Here is a 19,180-nt window from a genome sequence, read left to right as displayed (position 1 = left end):
GGTGTGGTTTACCTCCTTTCACATTCAATGCCTAATATAGATGACGGTATGATATATTTAAAATGTCTGATAATGGCGGGGGGAGGCTAAACGGTTGGATGAAAATCCAATTTTGCCACACAATCACCAGAGACAAGTCTGAATTTGGCTTACATTAACTCAATGTGATGTGGTCACAAAAACCAAGTGATTAAATGTCAAGCAGTGATTGCTTCTGTTTCTCTAGCTTTGTGGGGACATTTGAGCCACAAAAAACCTAAATGCAAGGAACAGCTGAAGCTACAGACAACATGAGATGCCAAAACATTTACATCAATTTTTATTCCTTAACCTAAAAGCTCTCGTCCCCAAAGTCACTGCAGAGAAAAAAGTGTGATTTAACATAAAATGTGATGTACTAAATATACAATCCAAACTATTTATATCTGAGAAAACAGTGATCATGTAATGAGCCACAAATGACTGTTTCTGGCTGGTTCTTGGAAATTGCTTGGAAAGACATAACCTGTGAATAGTTAGACCTAAAATGCATAAATTTCATGTGACAATGTTTGCACATATGTATATCCAGTAATTAACGATCTCTTGCATGCATACAGTGGTGTTGCCTCAAGTATTGTGGGTTTGGTTTTAATCTCACCGTGAATCAGTGTGACTGATGCATTGTTAGAGGGGTTTACGTACAGTCATGTCATGTGTAGCTTTTAGGAACAAACTGTCATTCTGAATATGCAAGATGAAGCACTAACATGCCCTTCTGCTAAGGTCAAATATGCTGCTAGTGTCATTATTTTAAAGTCGTATTAAATATTTTACATATTTTTTAAGCTTCATTTAAAGTATACAGATGACATTATTCTGTATCTTTTTTATTGTCAACAAATCTCATTTAACCATTTCTCAGTTCTCTCTAACTTCTCCAGCCTGTCTGTGGCTCTCAGTCCCAAACCCATTGGTTTCATTTTTAAAACCAGGTCATGAATATAAAGTGTAATTCTTCCAAAAGGCAAAGTAATCTCATGAAACAGCTTGGCACTGCAGTTTTTAGGAAATATTACTGAAACAGGACTAAATAGTGTCTTTGTTGGGGACTATTGCCAGTGGCAGATTAATACATACAGTATTTGGTGCTCTTATGAGTATTCAAAAGCACCAGGATGATTTATGTAGGATTGACTGAATATAAACACAGCACCCATTTTCATTGTAATAAAGGAACATTTCCACCAGTGCAACAACGTGGCTTGATGTGTTTTTGGACACCAATGGGGGCCTATGACACAGAGGAATAAGCAATGTATATCCAGCTTTGGCTACACAGGCAACACTATAAGATACATTCATTGTTGGTTTTGGTCTTTTCATACTATTTGTTGACATTACAACAAATATAGCATATTGCCAGGCTTGCCCTTTAAGGCAAAAAAAAGATAGTCTGAAGGAAGTTCATGTGTAATTTCACAGGCAGCATTTACACCTGCATCACTTCAAGGGTCACCATCTCTGAGCAGTCTACATGAATATGACTGTTCTTTGCCATGATGAAACATTTTATTTAAAAAAAAGCTTAGTTAAAGCTGCTACAATCACAATTTTTATATTCACAATGGATTAAATGACTATTGATTATTTGTCAGATGCAGCAGGCAGCTGTTTACAGCAGAAAACACTGATAAATCTACCGTACACTACCTGCTCAGCACCACATGGATCACAGAAAATGTTAGTGACTATCTGGTGAACATAGTGGAGCGTTTAGCAGCTAAAGAGCCATAAGCCTGAAGGTTGGAGCAAAACAGAGCTCCAAATAAATGTTTGTGTAGTAATAATAATGTTAAATAATGTTATTTGTAAATAAGAAACTGTTTGCTAATGCATAAACAAGCTTGTTTCTGCTGCCCCCCAATGGCCAATAAATCAGTTGATGGTACTTTAAACAGAAATTTAATGCTGATTTTTATTCTAGCGATTCAGATGACTCATTAAGTATTAATTTCTCAAAGCGAGGTTTAATAAATTAAAGTGATCATGCACAAGTTGTGTACAAAAACATTACAGTAAAAAATTAAATTCACAAATAATGCTGTTTATAACACAATAAAAGTGTTAAGGTCTGGCAAATGCACCAGTGTGTACACATGGACAGGAAAGTCTTAAAGGCTCATTCAACTAAGAACTGCAGGTTACATAAAAACAGTTGAGGAGATAAAAAAATACAGCATCATAAAAATTACCCCAAAAGATCAGTAGCTTATCTTTACATCCAGCTATACAATGTTTCACAGAAATAACTGCGCTGCAGGCAGCTGGGAATGTGGACTATAACTACTACAGAACAGACGAAAGCAAAGTCACAGCGCTACACGATCTTTAACACATGCTGGGTTACAACTACAAAGCAACAGAGACCTCACACCATGCATGCTGGTCTGTCAACTTTTGAAAATCCCCCGACAAAAATGGGGAGACATAGAGTACGTACAAGTGTAAGGTTCATCGTCCACACCCAGTACATGGGAGGACTGGTCAGCACTAGTCCATACACAGGGCATTTTAAAAAAAATGTATCAATCAATGTACAAACAGTCATTCAAGTCTTTACACAAACGAATGATTAGAGAGCTGTTCTATAAAAGTCCTGATTTGTGTTTAGAAGAGCACATCTTCATTTTTAATGAGCGCCTCCACCACCTGTCTCTGGTAGCGGATGTCATTGAGTGCTGTCACGGCGTCCAGGTTTGGAGCGCGCATTAGGGTGGGCCCAAAAACAATGGCGAGGTTCTCTGCGTTCATCAGGTTGAATTTCTCGTTCTGTGTCACCCTGAAATGTTAATGAAAATTAGAAACATACACTGATACTGAAAATACTTGCAGATTCTGATTTTAATCTTATAAGCAAGAGGAGACAACATAAATGAACATGTATGATATTCAATGTAAAATATTTCTTTGCCATCAATTGAGCTCTATTTAAATTTGAACATTAAGTATTCAGCAATGATTAAATTTAACAATTAGGTATTCAGTTGCATAAGATTCAAATCTTTATTAGCTTGCGTTATTTGGTTGGGTTGCTCACCTTTTTAAGTGTGCCATGAGGTACTTAAGAGTTTCACTGTGTGATGGCGGCAGCAGAGCTAGAGCCTCACGGAAAGCTTCAAGCTTCTTTTCAGGGTCTGTGAGCTCTGAGAAACAGAAAGTTGTATGCTGTTAAAATGACCAGAAAAGACTATCTGAAGTTATTTCCCAAGTAGTAATAAAAGCCATTAGTCTTTAGGAGGGCGTCTGAGGACATGCTGCTTGAGATAAATAACGCAAATGAACACTTTGACTGTGCTCTTGACTGTATGGTCGTGGTTTTTTGCAAATTAGGTGAACAATTGGAGTTGAATATTTATTCAGGACTTGTGGACATAAGTTTGGAAAGTCATTGGCTGATTCCAAAAAGTAAGTATAAGGCCACATTTTCACAGTTCTACTGTTATCTGTTATTGAGGAAAATTAACAATCAACACTTTGTTATTTCAATAAGGTGGAAAAAAGAGGTGGAAAAAATAACAAAAACTTCCAACAATGTAATGCAGTTCAACATAATAACAGCACCACAACTGCAGCCTCAAAATTTGAAATAAATTATATAAAAACTTCTAAACAACATGGTCTCCATAAAAATCAAATAGCATTTGGTGGATTCCATTACGTTGTACAAGTGTTGATACTGTAAATATTGATGTAAACAAACAATGAATAAATGTGGAGTCTCGTTTTCATGACCACATGAAGCAAAACGCACAAAATGTATTAATGACTGTCAGTGAAATCCAGCGCGCTGAAACAGGTGTGCCTCTGACTAATTTGTCTAGTTGTGACTTACTCGCAGCCTCGATGAACCTGGGGTAAGCATCGTATGAGATGATGGGAACAGGCAAATCCCTGAGGTACAGTTTCAGTGCACCCGTGATGATATTGATGTCTTCATAGGCGTTCACTGAGATGTCTGTCTTCTCGCCAGCTGTGAGGATGCGTGATGGAACAAGAGAGACAAAAAGAAGAAAGGGAGATTGAAAAAAAAAACCAAAAACGGCTCACATCAGCACTTTCACATCACAGTGTGAATTGGGGAATAAAGAGATTGTGTTACTGTGGGTGGAGAGAAGATCTACTCTCGCTCTGTATTTTGCATAGTAGCTGCTATCATCCGCCTGGCCTGTTTTATTCTGACTTTCCCTCAGTTATGCATGCTTTCCAGAACAGGCCATGGCCTACTTGTGCTGGCAGACTGAACATCACAGTGCTGTGAGCTGGAATGACACTCTGTCATGGATGATCTCCCACATGCGGATCTGGCTAAGAGTTTAGCCCATTGCTGCAGGGTTTTTCTTACAGTTAAAATTCACACTGCACTGGGCCAAGACAGGCTCATTCTCACTAAGTCCACTATTGAATCCCAACACAGCAGAGGAGTTGTTTTTTTTTCTACAGATATATTTAAGTCAGAGAGAGTATATCCATGGTTTGTATCCCCTGAGGTCTCCCCTGTACACACTGTGAAACCCTGCGTGCAAGGGACATTTCCGGATCTGCACTCCCAGATGGACACTAATCCCTCACAAATGTGTCACTTTCTCATTAATCTGAAATGTTCTGAGCGTCTTATGTAAACATATGTGAGCACACACTGTCAATCGTCATGTTGTGAGTTGACAGAAATCTATAAAACTGTTAGTACACGCTGAACCAAAGGAACACAAACCTTTGTCAAATGCCACTTTGACTTCTTCGACTGAATCACTGAATCCAGATATTCTGTAGAGGCCTTCAGACTTCAGTCCTTCAGGAAACAAACAAGAAGTAAACAACCTCTCAGACACTGTAAGGGCTGTCATGAGTAATGTAGAAAAATTCACCTGCATGTATCGCCTTGGGTAATTTTGAAAAATGCCATTAAACACTCTTAAATATGCATAAGGAATTATGGATAAAATGTCCACAATGTCACACAATGAAATAACATGGGCAGATGCATATAGTTTTCTGCATCGCTGGGCAAAATAATAAAGACATAAATCAAACTTAGCTACAGACATATATTAGAGGGCAGACAATGAGTTTCCTACATAGTTGAATGATTTAACTGAGATGCAATCAACTAAGGCAGCAGGAAACAGAGTAATGTATTCCTCATTACACGTTTACAATTACCAGCACTCTCATCAGTCCTCTCAGTCATAACCCCCCCAAAAACTCATTAACTCAGTTAGTAAGTAGTATGCACTGTGGATTGTTTACTCTTAAATTAGAGGAAAGCAGTTTTACAACAAGCATTGTAAATACAGTGTAAACAGGTATAAAGATGTCAAATGTTGCTAAAAATGAGTTTTGTTCAAGTTATCTAATTTAAAAATATTGCATTGGAAAGAACAACATCGTTTTTTCAGAATAACTTTAGATAGATTTAGATTTAGATAAATAGATTTGAAACACTTCCTTTTGAAAACTATGTATCTGAATTTATGTGGTGAGAGTTCCCTTCTTTAAAATGTCCATAAGGTAATTTCAAGTTGTTTCAGTTTCAAAAACTTGATATTATTATTACTATTACTGTTGTTGTTTTTAGGTTTCACAAATTCAAATGGAAAATTCAAGTATCCAATATTGAAGTTGCTCAGATTTCATTTTTAGATCTAAAATTCAAGTCAGATCAAAAGATGGAGTTGCTCAAATTGGATTTGCAGAGTTCAAAACCCAAATTCAAGATGAAAAATTAAAACTCAAACATTCACACTGTCAGAGATAATCAATCAAGCATGAATTCAGTCAATGAGACACAGTGTAGGTTTTGACAGTCACATGATGCAAGAAAGAAAGAATTATAAAAGAAAAAAAAATACAAAAATGATTTTTAAATTCCAAAACTTGAAATGTCTCCCTGGAATTACAGAGAAATTAAACCACATTCATTCAGATAGATTGTTATAGATAGATAGAAATAAAATATCCCAATACCATAAATTCAGTGGCATTTAAGTTAAGTGTTGAGTGGGATTCAAATTCACAATTAGGTATTCAGTTGCTTATGAGAATCAAATTATTATAGCTGATGCCATAGTTCTCTGCATTTCAGACCCTTTAATGTAAAGCCTCCATCCAGAGAATTATTGTCAGCAAGACAGAGTCTAGTTTTATAGCTGTTAGGGCTTCAGGGATTCAATAATTCAATTAGCACTTAAACTAAACCATTCATCACATTTACATCTAGGAAAATAATACTTTTGACCTATAGAACATTTGAAAGACACCTACACAACTACACACACATACACAACTAACCTCTGGACTCGATTTCTCGTATGCACATGTCCACCACCATGGGTCGCGCTGTATTATAAGCTTTCACCAGGGTCGTGAGGTCACAGCTGTAGACTTTACGGATGTGTCTCAGGTCTGGCTTGCAGTCGTTGGGAACCAGAGGTGAGCATTGTTTGTGGACATTCAAACCACAATCTACAGAGAGACAAAGAGCAGGTTTAGTTGAAGTCATTTCATCTCTGAACTGAGGGCTATTATATTGTGTGATATTATTGTGTAAATTCACATTCAACACCAAGTCAATTTTGAATCGGTTGGCCTGTTTAATATGTGTTTTGGCTTGCAATAAAGAGTTCATCCCTTTGATCAATATTTGCTCCCTAAGTGTCACGAGACTGCTGGAGAGCTCCTCTCTCTACCACGTGTGGCATTGAAGTCACCTTGAGCAGCAGAAATATCCAAAGGCACCTCTAGAGGGCCTTTTATAGATCAAAATAGAACAATAATGACCCACACAGCACAGAACAGAAAATTCATCTAATGTAGGAATGATTTGTGTGCATCTTTCATTTCAAATTGTGTAAAAACAAAAAACTTAGTGATTCAAAGAACAGGCAAATGCATTCATTTAATTATAATTAAGCTACGTGGGGAAAATCCCTTATTGTTTGGGGGGGGGGGGGGGGGGGTTGTCTGCTAAATGGTATTTTAGGATGCATCTCACTGGGTGTTCAAATGGCATATTAGTCATGATGGCAGTGTAAGTATCCCACACTGTGTTTTGTCTTCAGTCACAGTGGATGGGGCCTGAGGCACAGCTGTTTCATGGCAGGATTCACCTTGTTGGGAACAGAGGAGCCCAGGGAGAGCAGATGCAGAGGGAGACTCCAGCCCAGCTTTGTAACAGAGACGCATGGAGAGAATTAGAGGAACACTGAAAACGCTGTGGCCTGGAGGACAGCAGCACTGCTGCGCGCTCTATTCTTTTCTCAAATCCAAGCTCACACACAATGGCTGTGGAACTAGCAATTCAGGCGCTGCGGGCTACACTAGACCTAGTTTCCCAGACTTAAATGGGGCAGCTCTTCAAGCTCTTAGATCTTTAAGCCTTCTTCAAGTTCTGAAAGGGTTTTTTCAGGGGGACAAATACCATATGTTTTTTTATTCTAAAAAATGAAAAAATAACATTTTGATATCTCAGAAGAATTTTACCTTTTAATTTTATATTCAAATAAAGCCTCAACTTCTGAAAGCATAGAATCTATGCCTCTGGAGGACTTCAGACAATATTTTGATTAATATGGGTCCCTGGAGAAATTCACGCAGCCTGCATTTATATGCATTGATGCAGAAATGTAATTACCTTAAGAGACGATTCTCTTAAGGACACGAGACAGGCAGTATAATAGAGGAGGGCTGTCATCAGATATGTCTGCTGTGCTCAGGTTGTCTATATGTGTGCACTGATGGCCCTATAGGTCCCATGTGGGGCGGGTGAGAGTGAGACAGGGGCCCGAGGGACACCAGGAGCCAGGAGACAGGCTATGCTGCTTTACTGCACCGTCAGCTCTGTTGCTATGGCGAGGAGGCTGCAGCTCAGGTTTGGCTAAAAGGCTCTGAGAAGACGTTTAATGGTGGCTTGCTGCTAATTTCTAATCAGCACATTATCACTGTGTCTAACCCCTACTATGCTGGAGACATGCAGTGCTGAGTTACTAGTTGAAACTGGTCCCTTTGAAAACAAACAACACCACTTGTATTTGTCAGATGGTTTGGTTTTTCTACGAAGTATTTAAGTTGAATAAAGGTTGAGCTGCGTGACCTAGCTCTTTGGTTGAAGCCGCTGAATTTTAATGTGTGTGGAAACAGAGCTCTTTCCCCACGCTCCGAGCTCTGCTCCTCATTAAAGAGACATGCCAGCTTTGTTTTCCTTCATGGGCATGATGGGATGAGGCTGGGGGGCGTACTCTGATGAGGAAATGTGGCACAACAAGCACAAGCAGAGGCTGGCTTCCTGGCGCACGGCCAAAAACAGTTCACACATGCAAAAAGAAAAGGGGGTGGGAGAGCATTTTTTGGTATGCAAATTTAAGCATCATGTGAGACTTTGCTGCCCTAGATTCTGGTAGCTGTGGTCGAGTGTGAAGGAATGGCAGTGTAAGAGTCTATAAAGATAGGCTGCAAACGTATGTGCCTTTATTCTGAATGTTGTCAGCTCTCAAAATCAAGACATCAATAATTAACGTCTGATTCCCACAGATTTGTGGAACACACTTTGTTTCATCAATAAAACATCAAAGACACACATAAGATTGTATTATAGCTCTATTCTGGGATGGGAAACGAATTCCAACAACAGCTTCAGTGTAGCAGAAATCTCATCAGAGTATTTGATAAGCAAAGGGGCAGATATACCCTTACAATAACATATATATGTTAAATCAATCACATAGACTAAAGGAATATTTAAAAAGACTATTGTTGCAGATTATAGGTGTATATTAAAAAATATGCTCACACCCTAATGATATAAAGCATTCATAAAAATACAGAGAAATATAAAAAACTGAGCTTAAAACACATTAATTTTGTCAACTGCATGATACTATAGTTAGCCTACTGTTACATGTTTACTGGATTATATTGCAGCTAATGTTTATCCATTACAATCATGAAAGTGGAAACACAGACAGCCTTTGTTACTGTAATAACAGCCTAACCCTGAGCTAAAAAAAAAAATCTAGTTGTTATTTGTGAAAAGAGCCACTTTTAGATATTTTAAAATAATCTGTCAGTACTGAAAAACTCCTTCTGCTTATTTTCCCATTCACAAAGAAATAAGTGGGTCAAAAATAAGGTTATAACACTATGTAAAAGGATCAGTTACATCATAGCTATAGAGCCCTCATTTCATTTATTATACAACCCCTAATCCAGTGCACAAATTACTGTTAGGATTTTAGATTAAAACCCAGTAATCCAGCTCCAGATGCACTAAAAACCAAGTAACCCATATACAGTAATGCTCACTTTGTACTGTATAAATGCAATTAGAGAATGCTTTGAAGTGATGAGACCATGTTTGTGTACCTGCACATTTGACCCCCTGAGCCATCAGTCCCCACATGAAGCTGGCACAGTGTTCACACCAGTGAGGTCCCCGAAATGTATGGACCTACAACAGAGAGGAGGACAGTGACAGATATTAGTGATGAGGTGCAATAACGAGACAGAGAGAGAGCAGCTGGGAGTTGCATCTATTTACTCCATAGATACCCCATCCCCTTCTTCAGCAGACCAGGAGACCCGTATGTGCTGCCATCTTAAATGAGGCAGAGACAGAGGAGGAGGAGGAGGATCTGTGTGTGGCGGAGGATTGTTGTTTCAACAGATCCTCAAACTGACAATACTGAGGTGGGTGCTGCAAGGAGGCTTTGCCATCATGGCACAGTAGGATTCTGACACTTCACCGGAGCGATAGTGCAAGTTGTCAGGGAAATTTGCTATGGAAACAGTAGAGGGTCTCCTTGCTCCTGTAGGAAAGGGGGAGCCCCACACTCCACCAGGTAACAACATCCCAGCCAATCAGGAAGGCCTCTGGGAACAAGAAGCCACAACTCTCCCAGTTTGCATCATCTCAACAGCAGCTACAGCAGGGAAATCATATATAATTACTGTATCACCCTGTAAGTGTTCCTGAAAAGTTCCAGAGCAGTTAGCCATCATTAATTAACGGTGAACCAGTTTACCTGGAGCGATATCATCTGTCACATCTTTCAGTGTCTCTTCATGTTGATAAAATCTCAGTATTGTACCTTTAATGCATGCCCAATCAATTTGTGCTGTGAGTGAATTTGTACAATGGTATCATTATTTTTTGTTTTGATGCGTGACACATAAAACGCCTGTTTATAAGCAAGAAAAATGTCTTAATGTGACCTGCATAACTAAAACCATTTACTCAGAGTAATTCATTTTAGAGTTTATGGTATGTGGTCGTCTCTTGGTTGTGCTGGAAAACGGAAATGTAGGAGGCATATTGTAGCAAAGCTTTGATTAGTCCCAGATCTATAATATTCCATAAACACCATAAAGAAGGATATAGACTTAATTTGAAAAGTTTTGGATTTAGACAGCTATATCTGGTCCAAGACATTGTTGTGATGTCTTAAATGTTTGGTAATAGATTAAAATATTCTGGTTATTATAGTTTTTCTTTGGTTGTGGGAGGAAAAACACAGGCAAATGTTGAAATGCAACATTCAGTAACACAAGAGAACAAAGAAGCAGAAAGAGACTAGTGAGCATCAGCAGTTCAAAGCCTTGTAATATTTATCTCCTTGCTTTCTATCCCATTAACCAGCCAAACTGGGAGACTGAGCCGGAGCCAAATAGAGATACACTCCTCCACTGTTTCCCCTCTCCATCGGCCTAATCTCTCCATCTGGTGCTCAAACTAACAGCAGTGGTCCACAGACCACCCAACAGATTTTCTTTTGATAAAGGCTCACTGGACAGACCAAAACAGCTCAGTTTTTCATCCTCTCTCCCACTCAGTAACCCCCCCACCCCTCCACCCCCCATCAAGGGAAGCATGAGAAGCTGCCCTCAGGCCACACATGATGAAATGAAAGCAACATTTTGCAGATGACAAAAGCTGCCAAGAGTTTTTTGTAAGTTGATTGGAGTCTCACCTTGAAGTTGTGGACTTTCTCAGATTTCGGTGTTCGGTCGCTCTCCTTCAGTGAAGCTCTGCGTACAAGTGAGGTGAGCTGTGAATAGGCGAATAGTTTAAGTGGCTGCCAGAAAGTAGCTGGCGGTTTCTGTGGCCCCATCCTCATCCCCAGAGCTGCCGCCAGAATATCCTCCTGATTGGCCTCTCGCTTGGCCTTTTGCACTAGAGACTTCTCTTCCTTGTGAACCTCGTAGGACTCTTTAGACGGCATTCTGGTGCTGCGGTCTCCCAAACCAGACGAAGAAACAAACCCAATGAACAAGTCCAAAAATGGAAGGAAAACTCCTTGATGCTCAAAGCAAGTCTACATCAAGCAGCATTGTCCCTATCAAATGGAGACATCACAGACAAACAAATTGCTCATTCAAACTGTGAAAAGAGGCTCTTTTAAAAGAGTCAGACAGAAAAAAAACAGAACCCCTTTTTTTTAAATCCTCTCACAGCAGTGACAGTAGATCAAGTGGAGCCTCTGTGATGGGAGTACCAGATTTTATACAAAAGAGGTGCAGCCCTGGGTTTTCATGTGGTTCTCTGGGAACGTGTATGCAGATGAGCAGAGTGGTTGCGTTAATCCTCTCCTCCCTGTGCAGAGCTGATATTCTCCCTGGAACAGAGACAGCGCGCTGTGTATGGATGCTGTCAGGGCGGGCAGAGTGAGGGGGAGGAGTACGGGGGCGGACCCTGTGTAGTAGTCACAGCAGATTAAATGGATCCCATCAGCCAATCACAGCATGCACACACAGGCTTTATAGTGGCGGCTTCCCCGCCCCCACACAGCCACCTCCATCAGATATCCAAGCAGGGGAGCCTGGGTAGGATGAAATGAGAGTGGGATGATAATGAGCAATGAATGAGTCATGCATCAGGAGTGGGCCGCTGCCTGGAGAACTTGCGACAGCAGTGGGCCGTTAGAGAGAGGATGCTATTTTCAAAATCATGTTGCCACAGAAACTGGTCATTTGCTGGGACCACAAAGAGCAAAATCACAAAGCGTGCAAGCAAAATATGAGGTCACTGATTTGAATGCGCCCTTTAATACAGTAATGCACTAGCAATCAAACAAACAAAGAGCAGCAGTTAAAGTAAAAATTAACACAAAAACTGAACATATAAAATAGAAAATGTATTAAAAATAAAATAAAATAAACAGAAATGTAAAACAATTCTTGTTTTTTCAAGAGCACATCATGTTTTAAACAATCCAGCCACACAGCAATGAAAAAGCTTGAATGTGCTTGAACTTCAGTAAAATGCACATTATAGACATTTCCTCTTTTGCATATTTAAGCGCCAAATGAGTGCTCTGCTTGAGAAGACTAATCTGTGCTGTAACATGCTATGCTGTATTTCTTAATTAATGTATTTTATGCTTTGAATTATTGTGTAGGAAACATGCAATATGAATAAACTTGCCTTGCCAAAAGAACAGCGTGCACACCACCCTGCAGAAATCATGAAATACATTTTAAATTTGATAAAATATTACCCAGTTTAAATAATTTGTATTATAAATCAATATTCACCGTTAGCAGAAATGTATTTCATCCCATTATATTATGCTAAATTATACAATAAAGAATTAAACAACATATGTCTGAGCCAGATATGTGATCTGGAGGCTGGGAGCCTTTTCTTTCCTCTCTGCAGTCTTTGTGAGAATGTTCATTTCCTTGAGGTGTATACTGATGCAAGCGCTGTGTTGTGTGTATGCAAATGAAGTATCAAATATAGCATCACGATAGCAATGTGGGAGAGAGGATCTGCAACCTGCTTCTGTGATTCACGCTGCAAGTCAAATGTGATTATGCTCCCACGTCTCGTAGCCTAATTCAGACTCAGCCGTTAAAGTGCAGCGTTCTCACCTTTATGATGGGGCAGCTGGTGGAGCAGCACACAGGAAGCTACTGTACAGTACTGTATAGTTCATACTGCCCTCCAGCTCAGCAGAGAGGCATCAATAAGCGTATGAATGACAGAGGGGCGCAGGAAAACGCTTTGAAGAGCAGTGTACTTATGTAGAATGGCATCCCAAACTGTGGCGTCTGACAGTGACTGGATCACTCCATGAAAGACGTGAAAGCGAGGGCTTCCACTGCAGCTCTGCTCTCATGCTCAGTGAAAGTCTCTGCTCAGGAGGGTACCTGAGTGGTATAGATAAAAGACAGTAAGAGCCTTTTATATGCATCAGTTCATCCTCTCAGACCCTGACCACTTTTGCAGCATAATTGTGTTGCCTGCTGTTAAGTGCGGAGGGAGTGTCTGACTCCCAGGATGTGGTTTACTTTGAACGCAGCTCTAATTGACACTGATTGATTTGCTTGTTTTCCAAACATGTCCAGAGAGGACGGGCGGATGCAGTACAGTATCTTTTACATCTCTGTAATACCCATCTGCGTCAAGCCTGGACATCTGATCCTATTTGAATGTTTGGATCCTGCCAAATTTAGGATTTATGTGACAATTCAATCTCGCTACTAAACTATTTTAACATTTCCAATCTCAGCTTTGATCTTTATTTGACCTGGACACCAGAACAAAAACGTTCTCAATCTTTATTCGCTCTTTGCTTGCTTTGTTTCTCTCTCTCGCTCTCTTTTAAACCATTAAGCTGTTGAAGATATGCTGACTATTTCTGTGGGCTAGAAAGGTTGTTACATAAGGAAATGTTCTTCTAATGCACTGCTGACCCAGCACCAATATAAAGACCCATTAAGAGGACAGACGCATTCGCTGTCTTGATCTGTTTGTGAACTTTCAGTGCTCTGACTTATATCTTTATGTTTCAGAGAAATAACAGTTGTAATAATCTTTATCTATAATTCCTGAAACATTGCCAAAGGAAATGCCAGCATGCAGTTTAAGTGATGCGCAACATTAAAAGGCTTCAAATGAAATGTAAAAAGGCTGCTGATCCACCAACCTCATCCTTGAGCAAAGCTGTAGATCATGAAGTTACATAATGTTACATAATCGGAAACCACAGCATGATGACGAGAGTGAGAGTCAGGACGTTGTAATAAACTCCAAGAATATCGAGGACTGATGTCTGCACACTGCTGGGTTTCAGCACAGCTACACTTCCATTAATCGTGTGAAATGACCACAAGAAATTTGAATCTTGTCATGCTCTGTAGGTCATCGCACTGTGACAGGAATGGCGTTACACTTTCTAGCCATTTAAAAAGAAGCAAACAATACTTAATAATATATTAATTTCACAGTCATTCATAATTAGATCTGGATGGACGAGAACAATGTGAATGATGCAGAGAAGCTATTGTACATACAACTGCCCAGAAACAGCACATGAGCATTAGATGCAGCTCAAATTGCTACTTTTTTTTGCTGGGCTTGCAAGAAACCTGGAACAAATTACACCATATTTTACCGGGACAAATAGATTACCTGGATGTGGCTGGAACAGTCTGTGCTTTGACAGTGATGTATGGTAAGCTGCTATCATGGTTTACTATTCAAACAGCAAGGTCAGAACATGTGCAGGGTACTCTCTTTACAATGCACAGGCACAATATAGTGTGCTGTTATAACTGCAGCTGTGATTTAAACTGTGAATTTATTCTAGTCTGTGACATATGACATAAAACTCTACATAAATATGTTACAGTCACGTCTGTTTTTCAAAAAAAATCCCTTTAAATGGAGGAATATTTGCTCACTGAAACATTTCTGATAAATGCATCTTACTGCATGTCCTGAATTAGTGTAGCGCTCCCTCTGAAAATGTCAGAAACACAGTTAAGCACACTTAACAGTGACTCAGTGCCTTGATGATGTGGATGACGGTGATCACATCCCTGCTGTCACACTTCACACTCACAAGAAACAACACGACCCTGACAAAAATCCTTGAAAAGCTGTAATTCTGTTTACAGAGAGGAAGGCAAAACTGGTAAAAAGGAATGAAATACACATGAACATACTGCTCCCTAACAACACAGGAGGGTAATAGTCTTACATATACAGCAGGAATCCTGGTATCACTTTATAAACTTTTATTATGAATCAGTGGAGGCTACACTATCACAGCTACAGACTACACACTAGTGTAAATACTGTCATTAATCTTCTACTTGGGAATCACCTACTTTTATAAAGAAAGACTGGGTATTTCATAGATTGACAAATGGTTGTGAAGAATAATTAAAAGGCTTGAGTGGTTCTTTATCTCTGCGTGGTTCTACAGAGAGTAGTTTCCCCCAACAGCAGTCTGAATAGCAGCGTTTAGAGCATGATGAATGACTCATTGTGCCACGGCTATTTTGGCAACAGGGTGATGATAACAGGATAGGGTGATTTACTTAATGCCTGGGATATTCAGTCTGTCTTTAGGTGTTTGAACAGTAGAGAAATGCCAAATCTGTAGAGAACAAATAGATTTACTTTTCCATCAACAATGCATTTTCCATATATTTTTATAGTAGTAATTTAACATTTTGGTTTCTTTCCAAGAATGAAATGAAAAGAACATTATGCTGTGTTAGTGCTGCCTTCATGGGATGATGCTGTAGATGGGAAAGATTCCATGTTTACAGCTTTTAAACTTTTATATCATCAGACAACTCAAGACGGATGTATGATTAAAATGTTAAAAAAAATCCTGTCCATTGATGATATATTATTATATTCATTAAAGTAAGGTTCAGTTACTTTGAAAGCTGGACTTTAGCTGAAGTGAAACATCAGTGTTTGGAGTTTTCCTGTTGAAATTACTATTTGGATGTTGACATGACATTATTTATGAACCAGAAACTAGTAAGTAACTCCAATTATATTACATTAACATGGTATTAAGTACTATCTGGAGTCAAGGCATTGTTAGCCTGGAACAGCAAACCTGGCTCTATCCAACCTTCAAAAAAATGTCAACCAGCATTTCTAAAGTTCAGTAATCAACACATCTGGTTCATTTGTGTGTATTTACCCAGATGCCAAAATAAACTGATAACTGAAATGGTTAAACTGCTGTTCGACAAGAAATGACTCTAACTTTTCACATTTCAGTTTATGTATGGATTATGCAGACAAGATAAAATTTCTTAATTAGTGAGCTTTAGATGTGCTGGTAGGCAAGTTACCTTTGCATAGAGCCAGCCTAATTGTTTCCTGCTGCTTCCTTTATGCTAAGCTAAGCTAACCACACCCTGACTCCAGCTCCTTACTTAACACATATACAGTGCATATGGAAGGTTTTTACAGACCCTTTTGAGTTTTACACATTTTGTGGAGTATTGCGTGCAGATTGATGAGGAAAAAATGAATTGAATCCATTTTAAAATGAGTCTGAAACATAACAAAATATGGAAAATTTGAAACTTTCCGTATACACCATACAATTTACAATTTCATTTAGCAGATGCTTTTATCCAAAGCAACGTACATCTGACAGTTGATACAACACAAGCAAGGATCTAGTCAGGAGAGAACAATGCGAGTAAGTGCCATAAAGCTAAGTATGAGACTGTACATGAGATTGCTGTTTATATTCTCATGTCTTTCTGAGGCAATGTTTAGGCATATTTATCAAAATGTTGAACTGTTCCTTTAACATAAAGCTTTTAAGTCATAAAAACTAACTTGGCAAAGTCTCTCACAATATGCCTGAAACTTTCTGGGCTCAAAGACAACTTATTAAATATCATCACCCCTGACTTTCCCTAAATATTGCAAAAGGCAAAATGCCAATAAATCCACCAAATTCTAAACACCAATTCTGTTCTCAAAAAAGTAAATCAAGATATCTGCAAGCACAGCTGTGAACGTGTGTGAATGCTTTGTACTGCATGAAACGCTCCCTGTGTGGAATATAAGCACAGAACATCACACACTGTTCTCATAATCAGAGATGGATAAAGATCAGCTATATTTTTTTCTCTCTTATGTAACTGTACCTCCTCTGCATGTCTACAAGCTTGATGTCCCTGTAGCTTCCTGAAGAGGAGAGCAGTCTCATGATCAGCTTTAGCATTATCTACAACAGGCATTACACCAGAACACTTTATAACACTTTGAACAAATTATTTAAAAAAAAAAAAAATGTGAAGCTGGGATTGGATTCAGCAGACCCAAGCATGAAAAAACTCCTGGAAGAAATCTGTGATTTCAGAGCCATTACATTATGTCCTCTAGTCATATGCTGGCTTGTGTAAATTAAATACACTTTCTTCTTTGCTTGCATTATGGTTGAATAAACACAGAAGGCATTCAAGGATCTCAACATATGGTTCAGATCTAAAGAAGTAAACTGTGGACTCTCATACCCTATATGGCCATAAGTTTGTGGACAGAATCCTCCAATTTTGTGTACTATTTGTTCTGGGACTGATTTTCCTGGTTTGGGCTTGACCCATTTTAAAGAAGTGGTTATCTGAGTGAAGTGTGGATTAACGGACCTGCACAGAGCCCTAATCTCAACCCAATCAAACACCACTGGATGAACCGGAAAGCAGACGCTAAGCAAATTCCAGAGATGTCCACTATGCAGTGTATTCATTTAAAGTCAGACAAATCAGAAGCTATCATCATTGATTCTGACTTCTCTATCAATCACCCCGCCTACCCCCCATTTTCACAGAATCAAACTGGATGCATGGACGCCTCATTCTGTGCTTGTTACAGCACAAAAAATGTGCTTGTAAAGTACTTTTTAGTAGAAAAATGTCCTGCTCCTCTAGCTCCATTTTTCTGTGTTTGGGGACAGGTGGCCCAGAGTCATATTTTGGCAGCAGGGCATGACTCTCTGATCAGTAATCTGCTCACTGTCTGCTCTGGCTGAAGAGGACACAAACCTGTGGAGTGCTGGCCATATTGTATCTGATTATGTTTCACTCGCTGCAGAAGAACAGCATCTGTTTAGAGTGCCAGGTTCCCATGAGAACCATGTTTCTGAGCCGGTGGACTTCCTTTATACGCTGCTGGTTGTCTCACCAGCTGAAATTAGCTAACTGGTCCCATGAGGAGGTGATGTTAATAGATATTTTAGAGTTGCTGATGTATGAATAATTTTGATTAGTGTTATACTACTCTCCATTGAAACATATTGCATTCTAAAGCAACAGAGTGAGAGCCATAAAACAACAGAAAATGTATCTCACATTTGTAAATAACGTCAAAAAGAAGTAAAACTCAATACTGAAATAACAAAATGAGACATAACGTAATGCCACGAGGGTTCTCCAAAACTGTGGCACAGTAGCCTGCAGCCATAATCATCCCTGAAAATATTCTGGGCTCAGCTTGTGAAAATGCCTGACAGGTTTGGAAACAGCAGTGTGAACACCTCTGCAGTAAATGACAGAGTAAGTTAAGGAAGCAGGCAGACAGTTGAGTAAAAATAGCTCACTCTAGTCATAGAAATACGTCGTACTCCCCCAAAACCTTTTCAGTGCTAATGATTCATCTCCTGTCTGACTGAAAGGGGTTTGTTTAGCCCCGCAGCATATTTCAGCAACGTGTATCCTCAGTATGTTCAGTACAATAAATGTTTTGCCTTAATAGGACTACATACAGTAGTTCTGTGTAGTGTGACTTTGCTCCTCAATGTTCGGTAAAAGGGCCACTAAAACTGCAAATATTACTGACAGATTGGTTGGGCAGCTTTGTGTTTCTGGCAGTAACAGATCCCTCTATTATGACATTTTCAGTTTCTGGCTATTGTCAAATTAGACAACGCTATTGTAAAATTGGCTGATGTTAAATACAAGTTCTGTGATTCTCTCTTTTTGGGTGGATACTGAACCTGCCTATGAGGTCAGTGGTTAAGTGTTTGTGTTTGAAATGTTAACATTTCTTGTTGGACAGTCAAGTGCTCTGTCAAAAGTAGGGAACATTTTGCTGATTCCAGTCCAAGCTCTTTAGCATTGAGTATCTACTGATCCCAAGTCTGATCCAAATATTATTTTGAGGGTTGAGCATTTTGTTTATTTTCTCCTGCACAATACAGCTGTACAGTGTATACTTGCTATAGTAAGCAAACATAAAACATTAGTAAAACGATTTAAATATGTTTGGCTTTCACACATCTGTCTCATGATCTGTTTATGTTGAGAAGTACATAACAGTATGTTGAATGTGTACGTTTCTTCAGATTTCTTTAAACAGACATTAAAATGTAACCTG

At 39.2% G+C, this 19,180-nt stretch overlaps 1 protein-coding gene across 1 annotated transcript; it reads right to left on the bottom strand.

Annotated features, from left to right (window-relative positions):
• Window positions 1–1,532: 1,532 nt before the first annotated feature.
• chn1 (chimerin 1) lies at window positions 1,533–11,737 on the bottom strand. The gene is made up of 7 exons (XM_044364809.1): window positions 11,004–11,737; window positions 9,400–9,484; window positions 6,331–6,504; window positions 4,754–4,831; window positions 3,875–4,012; window positions 3,080–3,185; window positions 1,533–2,821 (listed from the first exon to the last, which is right to left on the bottom strand). The coding sequence occupies exons 1-7, from the start codon at window positions 11,253–11,255 to the stop codon at window positions 2,650–2,652; spliced, it is 1,005 nt and encodes a 334-aa protein (XP_044220744.1). The 5' UTR covers window positions 11,256–11,737; the 3' UTR covers window positions 1,533–2,649.
• Window positions 11,738–19,180: the final 7,443 nt, after the last annotated feature.

Source organism: Thunnus albacares, chromosome 11 (genome assembly GCF_914725855.1).
Source record: "Thunnus albacares chromosome 11, fThuAlb1.1, whole genome shotgun sequence".
In the NCBI taxonomy this organism is placed as follows: domain Eukaryota; kingdom Metazoa; phylum Chordata; class Actinopteri; order Scombriformes; family Scombridae; genus Thunnus; species Thunnus albacares.
This window is presented reverse-complemented; position numbering and strand designations above follow the sequence as displayed.